The following is a 19,400-nucleotide window of genomic DNA, read 5'->3' as shown; positions in this document are numbered from 1 at the left end:
AAAAGAAAAAAAAATCATAGAATCATAGGATATCCTGAGTTGGAAGGGAACCACAAGGATCACCAAGTCCAACTCCTGTCCATGTTCATATGTGTTCTGTGTGAAAGATATCTAGAAATGCCATTGAAGTGAACTTGACCTTCAACTAGCCTAATATAATAATTAACTGAGTAATTCCAAGCTGCTTTTGAAATATCATCTTATCTGAAAGAAGTAAATGTCTTTGAATCAGAAGGCACAGAAGACTACAAAGACTATTTGAGAGTTTGGAGTTGGATGTAGGAAGTTGCAGAATCTAGATGCCTGCAATAATACAAAGACTTTTTTTTCTGAAAGTTTAGAAGATAGGAAAATAGAAAGGCTTATTAACTAACTTTCTTCATTCATTCTGTTAAGCTTACAACTTGAAATTCTGGCTATCTGGTCCTACTATAACATTCTATAATTTAATTCACTTAGATGGACAGACTGTTTATCTGAACCTTTGAGACAGCTGTAGACTGTCAGAAATACTATGAAGTACGAACAACAACCTTTTCTTCCTTCTGAAGAGGAAGTGGTAGACAACAAGGTAGATAACGTTCGTTCCTGTTACTACTTCCACTTTAAGATAAAGAAGGTGAGAGGGAATACAATAAAGAGTTTAAGACAGATGAGGAAAATCATAGGTAAAAACATTTTTACTACTGACAGTGGCCTTCAGTTTGTTAGAGTAATATGTACCCTCTTTGTGTACTCTAACTGGGAAATCTCAATGCAAGCTCAGAAAAAGGAATAGGGAAGACTGGGCCACAAAATGTTCTCAGGAGCACAATTCTGGGAGAAAAAAATAACCATGAGTTATAGTAGTTGAGAAACTGAAAGAGCTGGAATACCAACAAGTGGAATAAATCTTCTTGTAAGTCCATAGGCAAACTATCTGAGAAACTTCTGAACTGATTGATAATGTCTTCTCAAAAGGGCAATTTGCCTAGAAGGACAGTCTGGCAGACAAAATCTGTGACAGACAAAATTGTCCCTGTCATAATCTTTGCTAAAAATACCCCAAACTCATTATTCATTCAAAAACTAACACTTGCATTCTCAGGAACAAAGACTGTACATGTCCATGATGTCACAGGCAAATTCATTAATAAGAATTCTGAAGAGGAGGCCCGTTATAAAAATGCAAAATATAAACCAACTTGCTCTGACCCCAAACCCCACACAGCCTTTAAGAGACAGCATGAACTAAGAATATCACACAAAAACAGAAGGGTACAAATGTCAAATCATAACATTTAAGAAAACACTGCCTATTCCCATAAAAGATTTAACCCTTAGTAAAACATAGGATTTTTTTCATACTAAAGGATGTCTGTCTTTCTGACACATTTTTATGGGAGACTAGATTTTTTCAAACCTCATAGATATCTGCCCCCAGGTTTGTCTCACTAGAAGGGGACAATACTATTCAAGGACAAGTTTCCATCTTCTCCTATCTTTATTTCTTATTTTTTCTTCACCATGAGTTAGTGTTTAAGTTGCTGCCTTCAGAAGCTGGAAAGCTGATCAAGTCATTGCAAGTTAGTTTGCTCACATAACATAAAGTAAAGATTTAAGAGCTGATTCCTGAACAGAAAGAAAGATGAGGTATCTCCTTGATGTATCCAGAACAGTTCTGGATACTTTTGCATTTTTCCTAAGCATATGCAGAACAAAAGGAATAACTATGGGATTGCAGAAATCTCAGCCACTTTCTGCTGGGAAAAAAACTGCTGTCCCAACTGGACAGACTTTACAGAAAATGTGATCAACATGGATAAGATATCAGAACAAAATCTCTGTGGGAGAAACTCCATACTGAAAGTCTTATAAGAAAGGGGGACTGGAATACCAAGTGTTGTGCTATATCTACTGTCCTTCTGGATGATATTGAGCAATACTCGTATCTTCACAGGTGGAAGAAGTACACCTACATTGTAATTTGTAAATTTCTGTAAGAGAAAAAACAAAAAAGCATCCAAATGGAAGTAATCTTCTAGTCTAAGACTTCTCCCACAGGGTTCATTTGAAGAGAAAAAAAAAAAGAGTGCTGATGAAACAATCTATACATGGCTGTACCTGTGGAATTTCTTGAACAGCTACGCAAAACTCACTGATCTGTCCAAGCTATCTACATCAATTCAAGTTGAGGTTGAAGAAATCCCAGGTAACTGGTCTCTCCTCTGAAAAATCTTAGAACTGATGACTGAGCCATTCCTAAATAAACTCATACTCTATCTCATCTGTCAAATAATAGGCAAAAAGAAATTTATTTTTCTCTATATCTTACCACCACAGGTTGTCTAGGCTTACGTAATTTACTCTGTTTTCTGTTACAAAACCAGTTTCATAGGCCAAAGATTAGTAATAATCTCTTTTTAAAATATATATATTTCTGAAAAAAAGCAGAGGTCTGTGTATTTGTTCAGTTAAACAACACCTGAAGTTTTCAACATTCTTCAATACACAAACAAAATGCAAACTGTCGTTTTCATTACATGGCTTTAATTTCTCACATTTCTGCTTTACCATGTTCTTAACTGAAATGCACTGATTATACCTGGCATATTGGTCATATGGAGACAGGTCTGTTCATCCCTACCAGCCAGGTATACTTTAGTTGCACTTATTATTTCACATTCTCTTCTTTTACAGGAAGAGTTATCTCACATTTATTGCACAAATCTTGATACTGCTGGAAATAATGTATGTTGATGTCCAGTTCTTAATTCCTTTTTTGCACAGAAATAGTTTAAATGTATTTACAAATATGTTGCTTTTTAATTTACTAATTTTCTAACATAATTTTCTAGTAGGTTTAACTATAACTTTTTCCCAGACTGCAGAATTCAGTTAAATAATTTCAAATTAACTACCTTATATTTTTTAATGTAACTGATAAACTTGTACTGATCCTTCATACACATTTTTTTCTAATTTATGTATACAAAGCCTCATTAACATATGACCATGCTCAAGGAGTAACAATTTCCCTGTAGAGATAGCCTACAATGTTTATATGGTGAGGATGATTTCCGAAGTATGCATACTAACTTCTGGAAAGGACACAGAGAGCAGCTTCATTAGACAACAATATAGTCAGCACATATTCTGATTCTGCTCGCAGCAATCTTATAGAGTATTTAAGGACAGTTAATTCTTGAATCTCACATGATACTATTGTCACAAAAATCTACTACTTGTCATAGCATACAAGTAAGTTAAATAGATGTGCATGTATTGATAGATATATGCGTATGTATTTTAATTTTTTTAAATGCAAAGTAGGACTAGAGAGTTGAGCACGGCAGAAAGACAAAGGCTGTACTACTTAGAGCTCAATTGATATGCAGTGTCATAAGTCAACAATGACAAGACAGTTTACCACAAAAATTAGAACCACGTGAACAGAAATGGAAAGGGCAATGTGGTGAGAAAGTTGGACTCAGAAAAAAGAACAGTTTGAGATAAGAAATCAAACTATATTACCAGATCAATTAAATTTGTAGGTTTACATTTTTTAAGTTTATATTTCTATGTTATATTTATTTATGTAGGTTTATAAACAATATCCTGAAATGGGAGCACAAATAGAATGAAACAAAACATACACAGAGGTGCTAATCTCTACACAGATAGCAGTAAGTGAGTCATTTAAGCAAAGAGGTTACAAATGACGAAATAGGTCTAAAATAGAAGGGGAAGGAGCTGTAAGTGAAAATAAAGAGCTTGAATTTGAAATAGTAAAAACAGCAATTATCAGAGGAAGCACAGAATGTAAAATAAATAAATACTCAAGCCAAATGAGATGGTCCCAATGTAGCCAATTTTGTATAATCAGCAATATAGTAATTATTCACTTCCTTAACATGTATATACTTTTAAAAATTAATTTAGTGCACAGAAAATGTGGGGAAAGACTAAACAAACCGTAATAATTTTATATGCCCTTTAAAAGGTTTTGCAAAATAAATAGGTTTGTAAAAGCAAAGCAGTAAGTGTACATTTTAACTTTTCTCATACCAGCTTTTTAAATAGAAACGTGTTTTAAGATATTGCAAAACCACTTAATTATGCATATAGAAGATAAAAAGAATGTTTTTTTTTGTAAGTAACCTAAGAAAAGTAAATCACAAGCAATGAAAAATGAATTGTGAAAAGTTTATTTACAGAAAGTCACATTTCAACTTTTAAGAATACAACTTCAAATGCAGTGTGCTTTTCTAAAAAACGTTTTTTTAGGTGACTGCAAATAAACAGTAAGTACACTAATTCTTGTGCACTAATAGCTACATACAAAGATTCTGAAAAATACTTGCCTTGGTGTCAAGAATCTAAGATATGATGTATCTGCTTCATTTTTTAATTCAGTAACATCTATTAGTAGAGCTGAAGATCAATCTCTCAGTTTCACTGTCATAAACACCATCTTATCCCTCCTAACTTCAGTATATCTTTAAAGTTAGGATAAAATGTCCCACCACTTTTTAGATATGCTGCCACCAACTCCTTCCTTTGGCTGTGGGGAGGATGAGGAGGTAGGGCATAGTTATTTTTTGAAGGTTTTACAGGGCCAAAAAATAACCTAAACATTAATTATTTGGCTTGTTTGTTTGTTCGTTTTTTCATGGTACTAGTAGCTCTGGTACAAAGTTCTTAATTTTATTTTTTGATTTGTACATGATAACAGGTTTAAAGAGCAGCATTACAGACTAATTCTGTATTTGGCATTTATTAATTTAGTAGAAGTTTAAATGGCATGTCCATTGCCACAGAAGTTCTGGTGACCTGGACACCTGTCTAGGAACTTAACTGAGATTATGACTTCATTTTGCACAGTTTGTTTGGAATATTCCCATTTCTCTGCTCAAGACCAAGATGTTAAAATCTACCTTATAGTAAATATACCTTTAGAACAGAAATCTAAAAAGAATTCTATGTTACTGCTTTCCTGTGCATGCAAAACCTTTATTATTACTTCTGCAAACTACTTGTTCTGCATTCTAAAGAAACATCATTCAAGTATTCAATTTTTATATCTATTCCAATGCCAAAAGCAAAAACAAAAACAAAAAACACATACTTTTGAAATCTCCATCACCAAATGTCAATGGATAAGCTCCTGGCTTTTCAATCTTGTACATTTCTTCTATAAAAAGGATTTTACAATCATTTATTGTGTCTTCTGGGCCTCTGAAAAATAAAAATAAAAAGTACATTCAACTTGGTTTCTCAGACCTAGACTCTTTAATTTATGACTCCTAAGCAATGGGGTAAATCTAAGTAGCATCTTTTTTCATTGTTGATTCAGTCCACACACAAAATTCGGTGTAGTACTAACTCTACCAAAACCAAAACATACGCTCTTTACACTTGCATAAACAAAAGACTAGCTCGTTGCCCTCAGATTACCTGACTGCCACATCACAGCTTGCAACTAAGTATGTTCTCCTTGACAGCCACCCATAACATTGCACTTCTACCTCTAAAACTACAAACTGTTTTGCTGGCTGAACACAGAGGACCAGACAAAATCCTATCCTCTTGAATAAAGCATACTAAACATTGTTGTGAGGGTACACTGCCAGAAATAAACCAGATTTGTGACTTACAAGATACAATAATAGATGTTACTTGAAACCTATACAGCAAGAAAAATGATAAAGGAGATCGTTTAAAACTCTTATCACCAAAAGAAAGCTTCAAAAGCCCTACTTTGACTTCTAAAATGTCTTGGAAAACTAAAATCCAATCCTGCAAACACGTGTACAATATTGAATTTCAGATACTGAGATTAGTCCTGTTAATGACAGATTTCTGTACCAGCTCAACTCCTTAGACCTCAGTGATAAATAACAAATACCCTATGACTCCACAGCACTAATGCTAAAAGCCTTCTAGAGATGGATTAGGGAACATAATGTGTAAAGCGAAGGTTTTCACTTTCTCACGTGCATTTACTAAAATTCTAATCCAAATATAAATGCATTTAGATACAAAAGTTTAGAAAAAAAAAAAACAACACTTCTAAAATGCTGTCTTTTCCTCCCTCCCCAGGATGATACAGTGCGTTCTTCAACTACCTCTTCTTCTACTGTTTTCAATTTACTACATAATTTAGAACTGATTGTGAAGTTCCAGTATAATGCATATTGGAAGCATTTATTACTGAGCACAGTCTCACTGACTTCACTGAATTGTGTTATTACCAGTTGAGCAATTTGACACAAGAGAAAGGAATTTGCTTGCTGGAGAGCTTTATTTCTTTTAGAGTGGTACCCAGCTATTAAAAAGAAGTCTGAAGAACTTTTGGGTTTGTTGAACTTCTCTCCTTGTCAAAATTTACTCTGTTGAACTGCTGCAATCCCTATTTTGGTTCTAAAAGATCTCTTCAAAATCTGAAATTACACAAGTAACTAAAGGAATACAGACCACAAATGCCATAGCTTTAATTATGAAGATTATACAGTTTAACATTTTACCAAGCCTGTGATGTTTGTAGTTAAAATGTCCAGTGAGCACTCTGCAACACAAGAAATATATTTTTTTCTTCTCTCCCATATAGAGATGTTGGATGTGCTGGACATAACAGAGAAGTAGTAGCACACAGTCAACCTGTTTCCAAGTCAGGAAAGAGTTAAGATTACAATTTTTTTGAAGGCTTTATTATGAATGAAAAAACAAACAAACAAAAAAAGCACCTACTGCACTGATTACAATTCAGTATTTGAACTAGGTTGTGCAAAATTCTGCTAAGCAAAACTAAAGTGCATTGCATCATTACAAGGAAATAATGAAAATTAATAACATCGAAGATACTGATAAAACATTGCTACACTGGAGACTACTTTCAATGCAAACACCACTAGTAAGACAAAATGTTATGTTTCTTTCAAATTATTAGAGTGTACACCAGCCTGACAATATGCCTGTATAGGGTGAACAACTCTTCTAAGCCCTATTGGTAGGATATTTGTAGGAAATAATCACAGAGACGATCTAAAAATTCTTGCTTAGAAATCCAGGTGGCATATTCCTACAAAAAGTTCCATGCTACAAAACTACATCAAACTACAGACGAGCAGGGAAACAACATATTATGGTCCATTATAAATAAGGCTAACTGCAATAACAGATCATCTCCAAGACTAACTCACTGGTGTCTCGGATTAGTTACTGAATATTCACAGACCAGATTCACAGGTCTAAATGTGTTGGGGAGCACTGCTTCTAAAAGCAATGTGGGAAAGAAATGCACATGCATATATGCTCACAAAAAATATGTATCTAGTTTAAGTAAATCCATTTAAATGTCATCACTGTTTTTGTCCTCTTTGTTACTGATGCCTAAGAGCAGTTTTACTATCAAAGCAAACATGAGGCCTTTGTGCCATTCAAAGTTCCAAGCAGCTCTAGCCAACGGAAATGTAAATTAGAATACTCTTAATAAAAAGTTGCTACTTGTCTGTTAATAGTTTGTGGTAACTCAAATCTGGGACTTGACTTGCCCATTTATTTTGCTTGAGGGTGTGCCTCTGCTTCTTCAGTTAGACTACAGTTCTCAGAAAAGAGAAGCAAAAAAGGAAAGGCTCTGCTCTCTCCCCCATTTCATTGTCTGCTCCCACCACTTCCCTTGTGCTGACTCCAGTTCTTGGACTCTGCCACATGCTGACTTAACTAAGGCAGCAGAAAACTAAGCCAGGAAAAAACCCACAGGCAACAAAACCCTTTTTGGTGGCCCTGAGATCTGCAGTGGTTTAGATCTCCATGGGACTGGAGTCTGAGATGACTTTGATGGTGTCTTGATTCACCATGATTGCCTTTTACATGTACCAACAGTTGTTCACTTTGGCATCTGTATTTGTTTGACCCTTTTTATTCCTTCCAGGGTTTGGAGGGAAATAATTCCCCACTTGTTAGTCATATGCATAAACAGAAACCACTAGCAAAATTGAGAGATTTTGGATATTTCAACAGAACATACAAATGCTACATCAATGCAAATACCTCAATCTGACAGAGAAAAGCTTATTTTCCTCACCAAAAAATCATGTATTTAAGATAAGTTTCGTTTGCACACTAGGGGGCATTGCTTAAAGCAGTTCTGTACATTGTGGAAATATCCCTCAGTTTTATTTAAGTTTATATGCAGTGCAGTGAACACAGGAAGGCAAATTCCCTGCACCTCAGTCTGGATGAGACTGTATGGTCCAACCACTCACACTAGAAGGCTGGACTCCAGCTTCTGTCATTGCAAAGTATGCCTCTGACAACTAAGGTTAGAGATACTTCTACTCTGTGAATGATTATGGCATTTAAATTCCTCCAGCTGTCACCACATCTGCAGTTCTGTTTAAGGCAAAATCTCCAGTTTTAGTTTAAAGTGAAATACGTATCTAGAAAATCCTGCCTGAAACAGATAAAAGAGCACTTCCAAGAATAACTACCCCTCTAAGAAGGGCTTTGGGGACCAGTATAGCACTGCAGGTAAAGTGAGAGTGGAAATACCTCTCTTCTGCAGTAGCATGAGAAAACCCTTTGGATTATCTACAACAAACATAAATTCACAGTCATAAAACATCATGCATTCAAAGATGCATAGATCCTTTTCCAAAGGAAAAAATGTATACATAATCTCTGGCAGAAAACACAAACAAATACAGAGGGACCTTCTCAGAGTATCAAGGTTTCCCTGCTTATTTTTTGAAAAAAAAAAAGAAAACAAAAAATTTACAAAACACACCATCAACAACAAAAAACACCACCAACACCGACATCAAAAAAACACACATACAAAACAAAACAAACAAACAAACAAGCAAGCAAACACACACAGAAAAGAGCTACCAGCAGTTCTCCTGACCCTCTTCAATGCTATAAACCTTATTATGTTAGGACGTTCCTTATCTATACCACGGCTTGACTGACGATCTACCTTGATTCCTCTAATAGCAATTTTTAATATAACTCAAAAGCAGTGCATGCATTTTAAAATTAAAACACAGAATTATGCCTTATTTCTCCTAAATAACATGAATTTTTACATTCAACAAACCATGCGTATGGATTTGAATATCTGTATGCATACAAAGAAAAACAAGCAAACCTTAAATTTTAAGCAGACCTGTATGGGAAAGTCAGAGTAGTCACAGAAGTTGAATACATTGGATTTTAATAAGTGTACAACTACAGGTGTATCTACTGAAAAGCTGAAGCATAATGTATTAAATCAGTTAAAATTTTGTCAGGAAATGATATTGACATGTTCGATGTAAAACAAAGTATAGCTGCTACAAATATGACTCTCCCATATAAAGAGATATTTTCAAATTCTAGTACATTTCAGACAAATTTCAGCCTATTTGCACAGCTTATATTCCCTCAAGTTTTACATCTTGCACATGTTCAGTATTTGTGTGGGTTTGCCTGTAGTACTCTATCGCTGTTATGAGCAAAAATGCTTCTAGGAAAGACTTGAAACGTTTTTTTTACCGTCTCTACATTGTCTTATGGTTTGGAGCTGTTTTACTTTAATTTAGCTCATTTCTTACAGCATTTTCTCCAGAATTTAGAAAGCACTATCGGGGAAAACCAAACCAAACCAAACCAAACCAAACCAAACAAAACAAACTTCACATTGCATACAGTTCTCTTAAGTACAGTTTTTAGACAAGAAGAAAGGTGGGAAAACACCATAAAGCTGTGGAAGCAAATCTACAGATGCTTGTGCTATTCCTATCCATAACTACGGGGAACAAGCCAAACCTGAGCTCAGTAGAATATTTACTAGGAATAAATTCCACTGATGACAATTTAAACTATTAAACTACATTGATTTAAACTGTTAAACTATTAACTACATTGATTAAGTCACTGTTTTCTTCAAACATAAAGAGATTTATAATTTGGTTCAATGACTTTAGTAAACTAAAAGGCACCATGTCAAAAAGTTTCTGTGAAGTATGCAGAAGCAAAGATTTTAATCATCAATTTCATTACCAAAAATCACGTGTATTTCAACCTCAAAGCGCTGAAGCTCACCAATACTTCTTCTATAGCTAGTTAAATAAAACAAGTCCTTTATCTAATGCTAGAAAACACAGAACTCTCAAAAAATTAAGAAAATTCAATTGTAAGCAGGTAACAATTGGTAAAAGTGTAATTTCCTCTCATAGCACTGCTATCCTTCTGACTGCTCTGATACCTAGATGGAACTGATAAAACAGACAAAATTAATAATTTCTGTATCACATATACGGTCATGGTAAATGTCCTTCTCTTTTGGGTGTCACTTGCACGTTTCTTTGGGATAAGGGCACTCAGAAAATAACCCCTAACAAAGTTTTTTCTGAAAGGAGTCTAGTATTTGAACTAGAGAAAACATTGCATTTTCTGCTCTGACTGAAATAAGTAGCAAGCAAACACTATCACATACATTTACAAAGCTGTTGTGTTCCAGTAAATACCACAGTTGCATATCCAGAACTACAGAGGAAGTTCAACTACCATTGTGACAACTGATGGCTAGTAAAAAGTAGGTTTGCCTTACCAAAGCTGAAAAACTCAGCTTAGCTATTTGCTCTTAAAAGACTAATTCTTCTGTCAGCCTACACATACATTAGCTTTAATGATCAGACCATACATAACTTCTCTTAAAAAAGAGAAAGAAAAAGAAAAACAAAAACAGGATTATCTAATAAAATTGTAGTTATATTATTCCGTGAAATATACAGAGAAACCTTTCTACACCTTTTGCATGACACCTTTCTACATTTCTTCACCTTACCATAGTAAAAATCAGATGAAAAAAACTTAAAGTATACCTTAAGCATAGTAAATAAGACTCCATTTGTATTTCATGAAAGCGCACTAAATCATTTAAAGAAATTAAATCCCAAAACAGAGCCAGCCAAACCCTGCAATACAACAAAATTCCTAACACAAGCTTTCCTTTTAGATAACCTTCAATAGAATCTTATATCCATACTTTTTTTTGTTTGTTTTTCCATCTTTCTTTTTGTTTAAACCTTCAGTTTGCAAAACATGCTAGACAAACGTAAGCACACTTGATTAGAAATATGTTATCTGGGCATTATACTGGATATTTCAAAGGTCAGTTTTCAAGAAAACAAAACCTGCTAAAAGACAATTACCACATTGTGAATACTCTATTGGATCTTATAGTCTGAGAGATTCAGCTTCAATTGCTAGACCTATGTCTGGCAATTTCTAGTTTTACCATATTGAAATTAGAAAAAAAGAATTTCCACATGCACTAAGAGTCAAAATATTAACCTGAATCAAAACTGTAAAAATTACTCTATTGAAAAAAAAATACACACGTGGGTTATATTCATACAGTGAATCTTTAGGTCTCCTAAAGACTGTGGGTTAGAACTAGATGATCTTTAAGGTCCCTTTCAACCCAATCCATTCCACAATTCTATGATTCCAAGAAAAAAACATTGCTCACACTAAGTCATGTTTGCCACTGACAACTAAGACATTTGTCAGTTTCTGTGGTTACCATCAAAGGGTATTGTCCAGGTCAGCAGAGAAAAAGCCACAATCAGAACAAAACCTAACAGAACATAATGTCAGCTATGATCAGTGAATGTATGAATTAATTTAGCAATCAATATAGAAATCAAAACAGGACCAAATTTACTACCACTTTGAGGATCTGTATTTTCATATGCACTGCTTTGTTTACCTTCTGTTTATGATCAACCACCATCCATTCTGCATTTGCTAAACTTTCAGCTAGGATCCTTCTATTTTCTCCTGCACCATCCTGAATAACTTCTTGAGAACTATGCAAGCAACCTTTTCAATATTACCACTCTCAATGCTAGAATTTAGAATTTAGTACAAGTTCAAACTTTTATTCTGACAGCAGTTGAGACACTCATGTTCCGAAGTTCATGTGTACCACATGTACCAGAAGCATGTCCTTGCTTCTTTACACTTTGTGTTTTCACATCTGTCAGCTGCATGAACTTGTATCCTGCCTTACTCAATGTGCACTTTTGAAAGTGGGGATTGATTTTAAAATAGATAAACCTGTTAAAACTTTTTAAAGAGAAAATGGGCTCCTGAACAGACTTCATGAATAACGTTTAAAAAACAGTACTATAAAAATACTGAGTATGTTATAATCATTAGGCTAGAGAATTAAATTAGTGCAATTAAAATAAATAATGTCTACAGAAACCTACTCTTGAAAATCAAAACATGTTCTGACATTCACTTTAACATGTTCATTCTAAGTCACTATCAACCAAAATAATGTTTCTGACATTAAAACAAATACATGTATAAGCATTTATATTTCAAAAGATGTTAAATGGAAAATATCACAATCTGATATAAATTACCACTGCTTGCTTTACATTTAAACATAATTATAACTTTGGCTAAACTGCAAACACGTACTGTTTACACAATTAAACGAAGGCTAAAACATACCAATAAAGCAATTACAATGCTCACCAGATATGACTAGAGATTAGATTTTAAACAGACTTCTTTTAAAAGTGACTTACTGAATCTTCCCACATAAAAATAGCATATTACATTGATAATTTGACCAAATCTTCTAGGTTGCACTAAATTGCTAAGAAGTTCTTTCATTTTGTATTGTATGCAAACTGAAAAACAGACAATATTTTCAAGATTGTTTTAGAATATTCCACATCCATTTGGTTTATCATGAACATACAAATGTAGTTGCAAAACAGAACAGTACTAGTTGTGCTTTTAATTCAATTTTATTTATTTTTATTACATGAGCCACTATAATGACAAACACATTAGACAACTTTTCAACTATGCAAAAATTTAATTCCCGTATATAAATATACGCTTAGAGAGAGAGAGAGAGCACTAAGACAAAGATAAAAACAAAACTGTTTTCCAGGATACATTGAAGACCATACTGTCAGAAATGTCATAACCTATCCGGAACCCCCTAAAGCCATTAAAACAAAGCAAAGTAAAGCAAAACAAAACAATCCCTATCCACCCCACCCCCTCTCTCCCTCTTCCCTGACTGCTAAACCTACAGATTCACATTATGGATACACGTACAAGCCAGCCAGCATATTACTTTTTTAACCTCAGAAGTAAGCATTATGTTTCATGCATTTATAAATCATCATATTGTAAGTCATTGGTCAAGACTATGAAAGAGGATCTTTGTTTGCAGGGACTACCCTTCTTCCTTAGCCTAGGAACTGTAAAGAAGATGAATATTAGAAAAGCAAGCAAAAACTTAACACCTGGAAAATGGGGAAAGCACTGGCCTCTAAGAAAATAGCAAATTACATTGGGACATCCTAATAATATGTTTATTAGGGTAGCTCTGGAGCATGACTGCCCTGTGCCATTGAGCAGACAGAGGAAAAGGCAGTAAATGAAAAACGATGGATCCCACCCACCATGCTGAGGCCTGCCCTTGGCCAGCCCTGCATACAGGTTGAGGACCTGTCCATGGTACTGCAGAAAGGCTCCTGGTTCAGAACCAGGGAGGGGAAAGACCTTGACATTGTTACAACTCTCTCCATTTTGGGACTCTATTAAGTTTGTTGTTTACACTACCACAATGCTAAATGGCTGGCCACAGATACCAAATCCATGTTGAAAGATGCAGATGTTAACACCTAGCTGACAGAACACCGTAAAACAACCAAGTAAAAAGAGCTGGCATCCAGAGATGTTTCTGCTCAGAACAGGATGCATCTCTTCTCACCAAGAATTCCTGAAAGAAAGTACACGGATCTATAGAGAAAAAAAGTCCTAATTAATTTGGTATTTAGAGGGAAGTTACTGATTGTGGAGTGTCTTCATTCTTTATGTTGCTCTTCAGACAAATTAAATCAAGTCCCCGTGCCATGATGGCCAATTCCATTACTGCATGATATTAAATGCCCCATTCAAGTGCCTTATGGCTATTGCATAACAGCAATGTAGCTTTTCTAGTCATTGAATGTTTGGAGTTGGTGATGATACCATTATAATTCATTTTTATGTAAGTATATAACAATTTTCATAGACTTCTGGGTAAAACTGTTGAGAGATTCCTTCAACAAAGTCAGGAAGCTGTGGATGGGACAGGCAAGCAAAGGGTCAGGCATGATCAGAAGAGAAGGAATACAGCAATCAAGGCTGAAGTGTAATCACTATAAGCGTAGATATCTAAAGAAGGAAATGCCAGAACAACCTTATGGGGAAAGCTCTTGCGCCCTTTCTGGGGAACTTGCACACCTGGCTGCCTCTCTGAAATGACTGTATACTAATACACACAGCACAGGGAACAAACAGGGTGAATCACTGAAGTCTGTGTAATTATTACATGAATACAACCTCACTGGGATGATAGAGGCATAGTGGAATACCTCACATGACTGGGGTGCTGTGATGAATGGATACACACTCTTTAGGAAGGACAGGCTACGAAGGCAAGGAGGGGAAGTTGCCCTTTAATGGGGACAGGTCAGTAGCCAGTCAAGAGCTCGTGGGTCAAGATTACCAGACAGAACTACATGGGCGATGCTAGAAGTATTGCGTCCACAGGACCTGGTTCTCATGAGGAATTGTAAGCACCTTGATAGGACAACATAGCAGAACAAAAGAAACCTAAAAAAATTTCTCAGGTGCAGTGACGACTTCCTGACACAGGTGATCAAGGAAACATGGATGGCTACGCCTGACTACAAACAGAAGAAATGGGATATGAAAGTCAGGGACAGCTATGGCTGCAGCAATGATGAGAGGATGGAATTAAAGATCCTTAGAGGTGGCAGCAAGGTGAAAAGCAATGCCACAGACTCTTCAGAGATCTGCTTGGAAAAATCCCAAAAGATACAGCCCTTGATATTAAAGAATCCTGTTCTCCAAGCTCAAAAAAGGTTCATCCCCACATGCAGGAAATCAAAGGCATCAGGAAGCCTGCATTGATGAGCAAACTGCTCCTGGCTAAACTCACACATACAAAGGAAGTATGTAAGAGGTGGAAGCAGGGGTAGCTGACCCAGGGGGACTGTAGAGTTGCTGTCCAGTTGCGTAGCGATAGAGTTGGGAAGACCAAGGTCCACTTGATGTTGAATCTGGCTAGCAACGTGAAGGGCAACAAGAAAGGATTCTACAAAGACTAAGAAAACATGGACTCACAGCTAAATGTGACGGGGTCCCTGATGACAAAACGAAACACAAAAGGCAAAGGTACTCAAAGCCTTCTTTGCCTCAGCACTTACTGGAAAGATCAGTCTTCAGAAATCCCAGGTCCCTGAGACCAGTGGGCATGTCTCAAGCAAAGATGACTTAGCCTCAGCTAAGGACACTTAAACAAACCGGACATGTGTTAGTTTGTGGAACCTAGTAGGTACCCATGAACACTGCGGGAGCTACTTTTTGCCTTTGCAAGGCCACTCTAGGTCATCTTTGAAAGGCCATGATAGCCAAGACACGTTCCTGCGAACTGGAAGAGAATAGATGTCACCCCTATCTACAAGAAGGAAGAGCAAGAAGATCCGCTGACAGATCCAGGAAAAGATGATGATTGTGAATTTGAATTGTTAGCATGCACTTTCAAAGGGAAAATCATGTTTAACTAGCCTGGTGCTTTTCTGCAATGAGGTGACCTGCTTGGAGGATGACAGGGGAGCAGATATTGTTTACCTCCACTTCAGTATGGCTGACATTGCCTCCCCAACATCCTCACAGACAAGTTTAAAGTGTAAGTTAGGTAAGTGCACAGTACAGAGGATTAAAAACTGACTGATTACCTGGGTCCAAAGTATTGTGGAGAATGGCAGAAAGTCCCATTGGAAGCAAGCCACTAGGGGTTTACCCCAGAGGTTGATACTGAAGCCAGCACTGTCTCTTAAGTACTGTCTTCTACCTTCATCAATGACCTGAATGACAGGAACCATGGGAACCTAGTGCATTCTCAGCAAGTTCTCTTTTAACACAAAACCAGGCTGACAAACCAACTGGGTGTGCTGTCTTTCAGAGTGACCTGGACAGAGGATTTCATTATGTTCAACCAAGGGAAATACAAAGGCACTGGTAAGGCCAAATACTGAGTACTATGTCCAGTTCAGGGCTCCGCAGTATATGAAAGTTATGGGCTTACTGGAGCAATTCCAGAAGATAATTAAGGAATCATGAATTTTATTATCATGAAATTATCATGAAGATAATTAAGGAATCGGAGCATCTTTGACAGGGGAGCATTTAGTCTGGAGTATAGAGGCTTGTGTGTGGAAGACTCTTAATAATACATATAAGTACTTAATGGAAGAACATAAAGAACAGAGAGCCCGACTTGTCTCACTAGTGTCTACTGGCAGGACAAGAGGTAACAGGCACAAATGAAAGCACATGAAATTCCCTCTGAACATTTAAATTTTATTTTTTTTAAAGCAGTGATTACCTAGACAGGTTGTCAAGTCTCTACCCAGATATTCAAAACCCAACTGGACATAGGCCTAGGTTGATCTCTCTCAGTGATCCTACTCCAGCAGGGGAGTTGGACTAGACCAGCTCACGGAGTCCTTTCTACCCTTAATGAGTCCCTTAAGTGTATAAATATATTTTAACACTATTCCTTTTAAATTTTTATTTTCATAATGCTGAGCATTATGAAAATTATGAATGTTGCTCATCACTTTCCTGGATTTATTTTTTTTACTGAAGTTTATTCTTCCTCTCTTATTTGAGATTACTTTCCCCACTGAGAACAGAAAATTAAGCTTTGAAATGTTCCTAAGAATCACCTCCTAGAAAGTAAATCAAAAGACTCTGCGTTTCCAAGTCTGCATGTTTATTAGAAAAAGGATAGTGTTACAAGTACTGAAGATATATTTTTTTTTGGTCTGGGAAAACAAAACCCTTAAGATTCAAGTCAGTCCATTCTTCACATTCAAAATATATTTTTATTTTATTCTAATTATGAAATGGTTATCAAATCCAAGATATTATAACTTTTAATACATCTATTTGAGTTTTTTTTTTTTTTAAGTAGTTAATGTTTTAACAAATTTTATCCCTGTCTTATCCCTGTCCCTTGTTGCAATTTAGGTCCATTGCCTCTGGTCCACCTGACATGTATCACTAAGGCTTCCCAAATCATCTCAGCAGCCCTTTAGAGCCCCTCAGAGATCTCCTTTAGTTTATCTTCTGTTTTTGTGTGCACAGGTGTCTGAGGTGGTGGATTTAGTATTCTTAATGCAGTCTAACGAGTACTCAATAGGGGGTATACATCTGCCAACCTTCTGATTCCACTTTTTTCATATAGCCCAATTTTTTTCATATAGCCCAAATATTGTTAGCCTTCATTACAGCAAGGACTCACTACTTGCTCATCACGTTCACCTTGCTGTCTACCAACAGCCACAGGTTCTTCTCAGCAAAGCTGCTTCCCAGACAGTCCAGTTTTAACCTCCATAGCAGCAAGAGGCTCTGCCTTCCCAGGTTTTGGAGGACTCTGCATTTATCCTTGTTAAACTTCATAAGGCTCATTGTTAGCCCATTCCTCCTGCCTGCTCAGGTCCCTCTGACTTGCAGACTTGAGTGCATCCACCAGTCTGCCAATTTGCTTTCTGTGAACTTGATGGTAGTGCGCAACCTTGCTTCCGCCAGGCTATTGCTGAAGACAGTGTACAGTACAGGTACCAGAACAGACTCTGGTAGTTCTCCCTTTCCAAGTAGTGTATAACCATTAAGCACTACTCTGAGTCTGGTTATTCTTTTTTTTTTTTTTAATCCCATGTAGTTGCCCACCTAACAGGATTACATCATCCTAATTTGGACAGAGTATTGTGGGACACACAGTTGAAAGACTTGCTAAAACTAAAGTAAATTAGTTGTTCCGTCCTTGAACAAGCGCTACTTGTTTTACCATTGAAGGCAGTGAGGCTCATAAGGTATGATTTGCTTGTGTGTGTGTGGGAGAGGGAATCCACCCTGGCTCCAAACAATCTTTAAATGGCAAGCACTTCAAAGAGGACCATGCTAGAGTTTTCCCATAGATTCAAGTGAGGTTGACTGGCCTGTAGCTCTATCTTGGCATTCTTTGAAGGTGGGCACAACCTTTGTACTCTTCCAGTCATAAAGAGCCTCCCCTGATCTCAGTGAGTTTTCAGACTCACTAGAGAGCAGCATTACTACAACACCACAGTTCCCTTTGCACCCCGGGATGCAACCCATCTGGTTCCATGGACTTGTCTAGGTCAAATTCTTGCAAGTAATCTTTGACTCAGTCATCATCCATTGCTGGTGGCTCTTCTCCTTGAATGTTCTCACTAGGCAGAACAGCCAGAGAACTTGTTGGTAGAGACTGAGGCAATTGTTACTGGGTCATCTGTCATATTCACAAACACATACTTCCTTATTTAGCCTTCTACTGCCAATGCAGTAGTAAAGGCTCTTTGTGTTGCCCTTGAGATCTCTTAAGTATCCTTATAAGTATCAACTCTAGATAAGGTTTGGTTCTTGTAACACCATCCTTGTATATTCTGAAGTCCTCATTTACAACAGTTCCAGGAATACAACTCAAGTCTGGTCTACTAAATTCTGGTGTCCATATTCTGCTACTCTTTCATCTGTTGCATCAGTATGTTGATAACCACTATTTCATGGTCAGTATAGCCTAGGCTACCATTAAGCATCTCATCCCCAGTAGTTTTCAATAAACAGCACATCCAACTGTGCATCACCCTGTTGGCTCTATCCTGTACCTGTATCAAGAAGTTATCCCTGACATCATCCAGAAATCCTCTTGACTGCTTGCATTCTACTGTATTGTCCTGCCAGCTAGTATCAGGAAGTTTTAAGTCCTCCATGAACACTCGTGCCTTGTTACTGAGACTTTTAAAGAAGGCTTTGTCCTTTTCATCACCTTGAATGGGTGAATTACCACTATGCCATCCTTTTTGACCTCTCTCATCCTGACCAACAAGATCTCACTCACTGTTGCCATCCTGCTGAAGAGTTCCCTATATCTAAACTTCTTCACGTCACTGCAACCCCATCTCATCTTCCTTGTTGTTCCTGACAAGCTTGCATCCATCTATTTCTCACTCCAGTCACATTAGTTGTCCCATCATCTCACAGATGCAGAACTAATTGTTCCTGATTTTTTTCCCAGGCTGTATATATTTGCATACATGCACTTGATATGAGTATACCTCTTTTATCAGTCCCAAGATCCTCCTTATTCCCACCACCCTGTACCCTCTGCTTTCCATGCACATACTAAACCACCCCTTAACAAGCGGGTTTATAAGCCTCCCTCATTACCTAAAGCTCTACTCACCAGGATTCATCAGTCTGTTGGCATAGATGCTCTTATTCCACTTGAGGATGAAAGGCTT

At 36.7% G+C, this 19,400-nt stretch overlaps 1 protein-coding gene across 5 annotated transcripts in view; it reads right to left on the bottom strand.

The window, feature by feature from the left end:
* Positions 1-19,400, bottom strand: part of UHRF2 (ubiquitin like with PHD and ring finger domains 2) — an 84,810-nt gene that overhangs the window by 25,119 nt on the left and 40,291 nt on the right. For all 5 annotated transcript variants that reach the window (XM_035567679.2, XM_035567680.2, XM_035567682.2 and 2 more), the window contains one exon: positions 5,108-5,217. In XM_035567679.2, the coding sequence (XP_035423572.1) occupies positions 5,108-5,217 (110 nt within the window). The remainder of the gene's footprint in view (positions 1-5,107; positions 5,218-19,400) is intronic.

The sequence above is a fragment of the Cygnus atratus genome, chromosome Z, assembly GCF_013377495.2.
Source record: "Cygnus atratus isolate AKBS03 ecotype Queensland, Australia chromosome Z, CAtr_DNAZoo_HiC_assembly, whole genome shotgun sequence".
Taxonomy (NCBI): domain Eukaryota; kingdom Metazoa; phylum Chordata; class Aves; order Anseriformes; family Anatidae; genus Cygnus; species Cygnus atratus.
The sequence above is the reverse complement of the archived record's forward strand: the minus strand, read 5'-3'. Positions and strand labels throughout refer to the sequence as shown.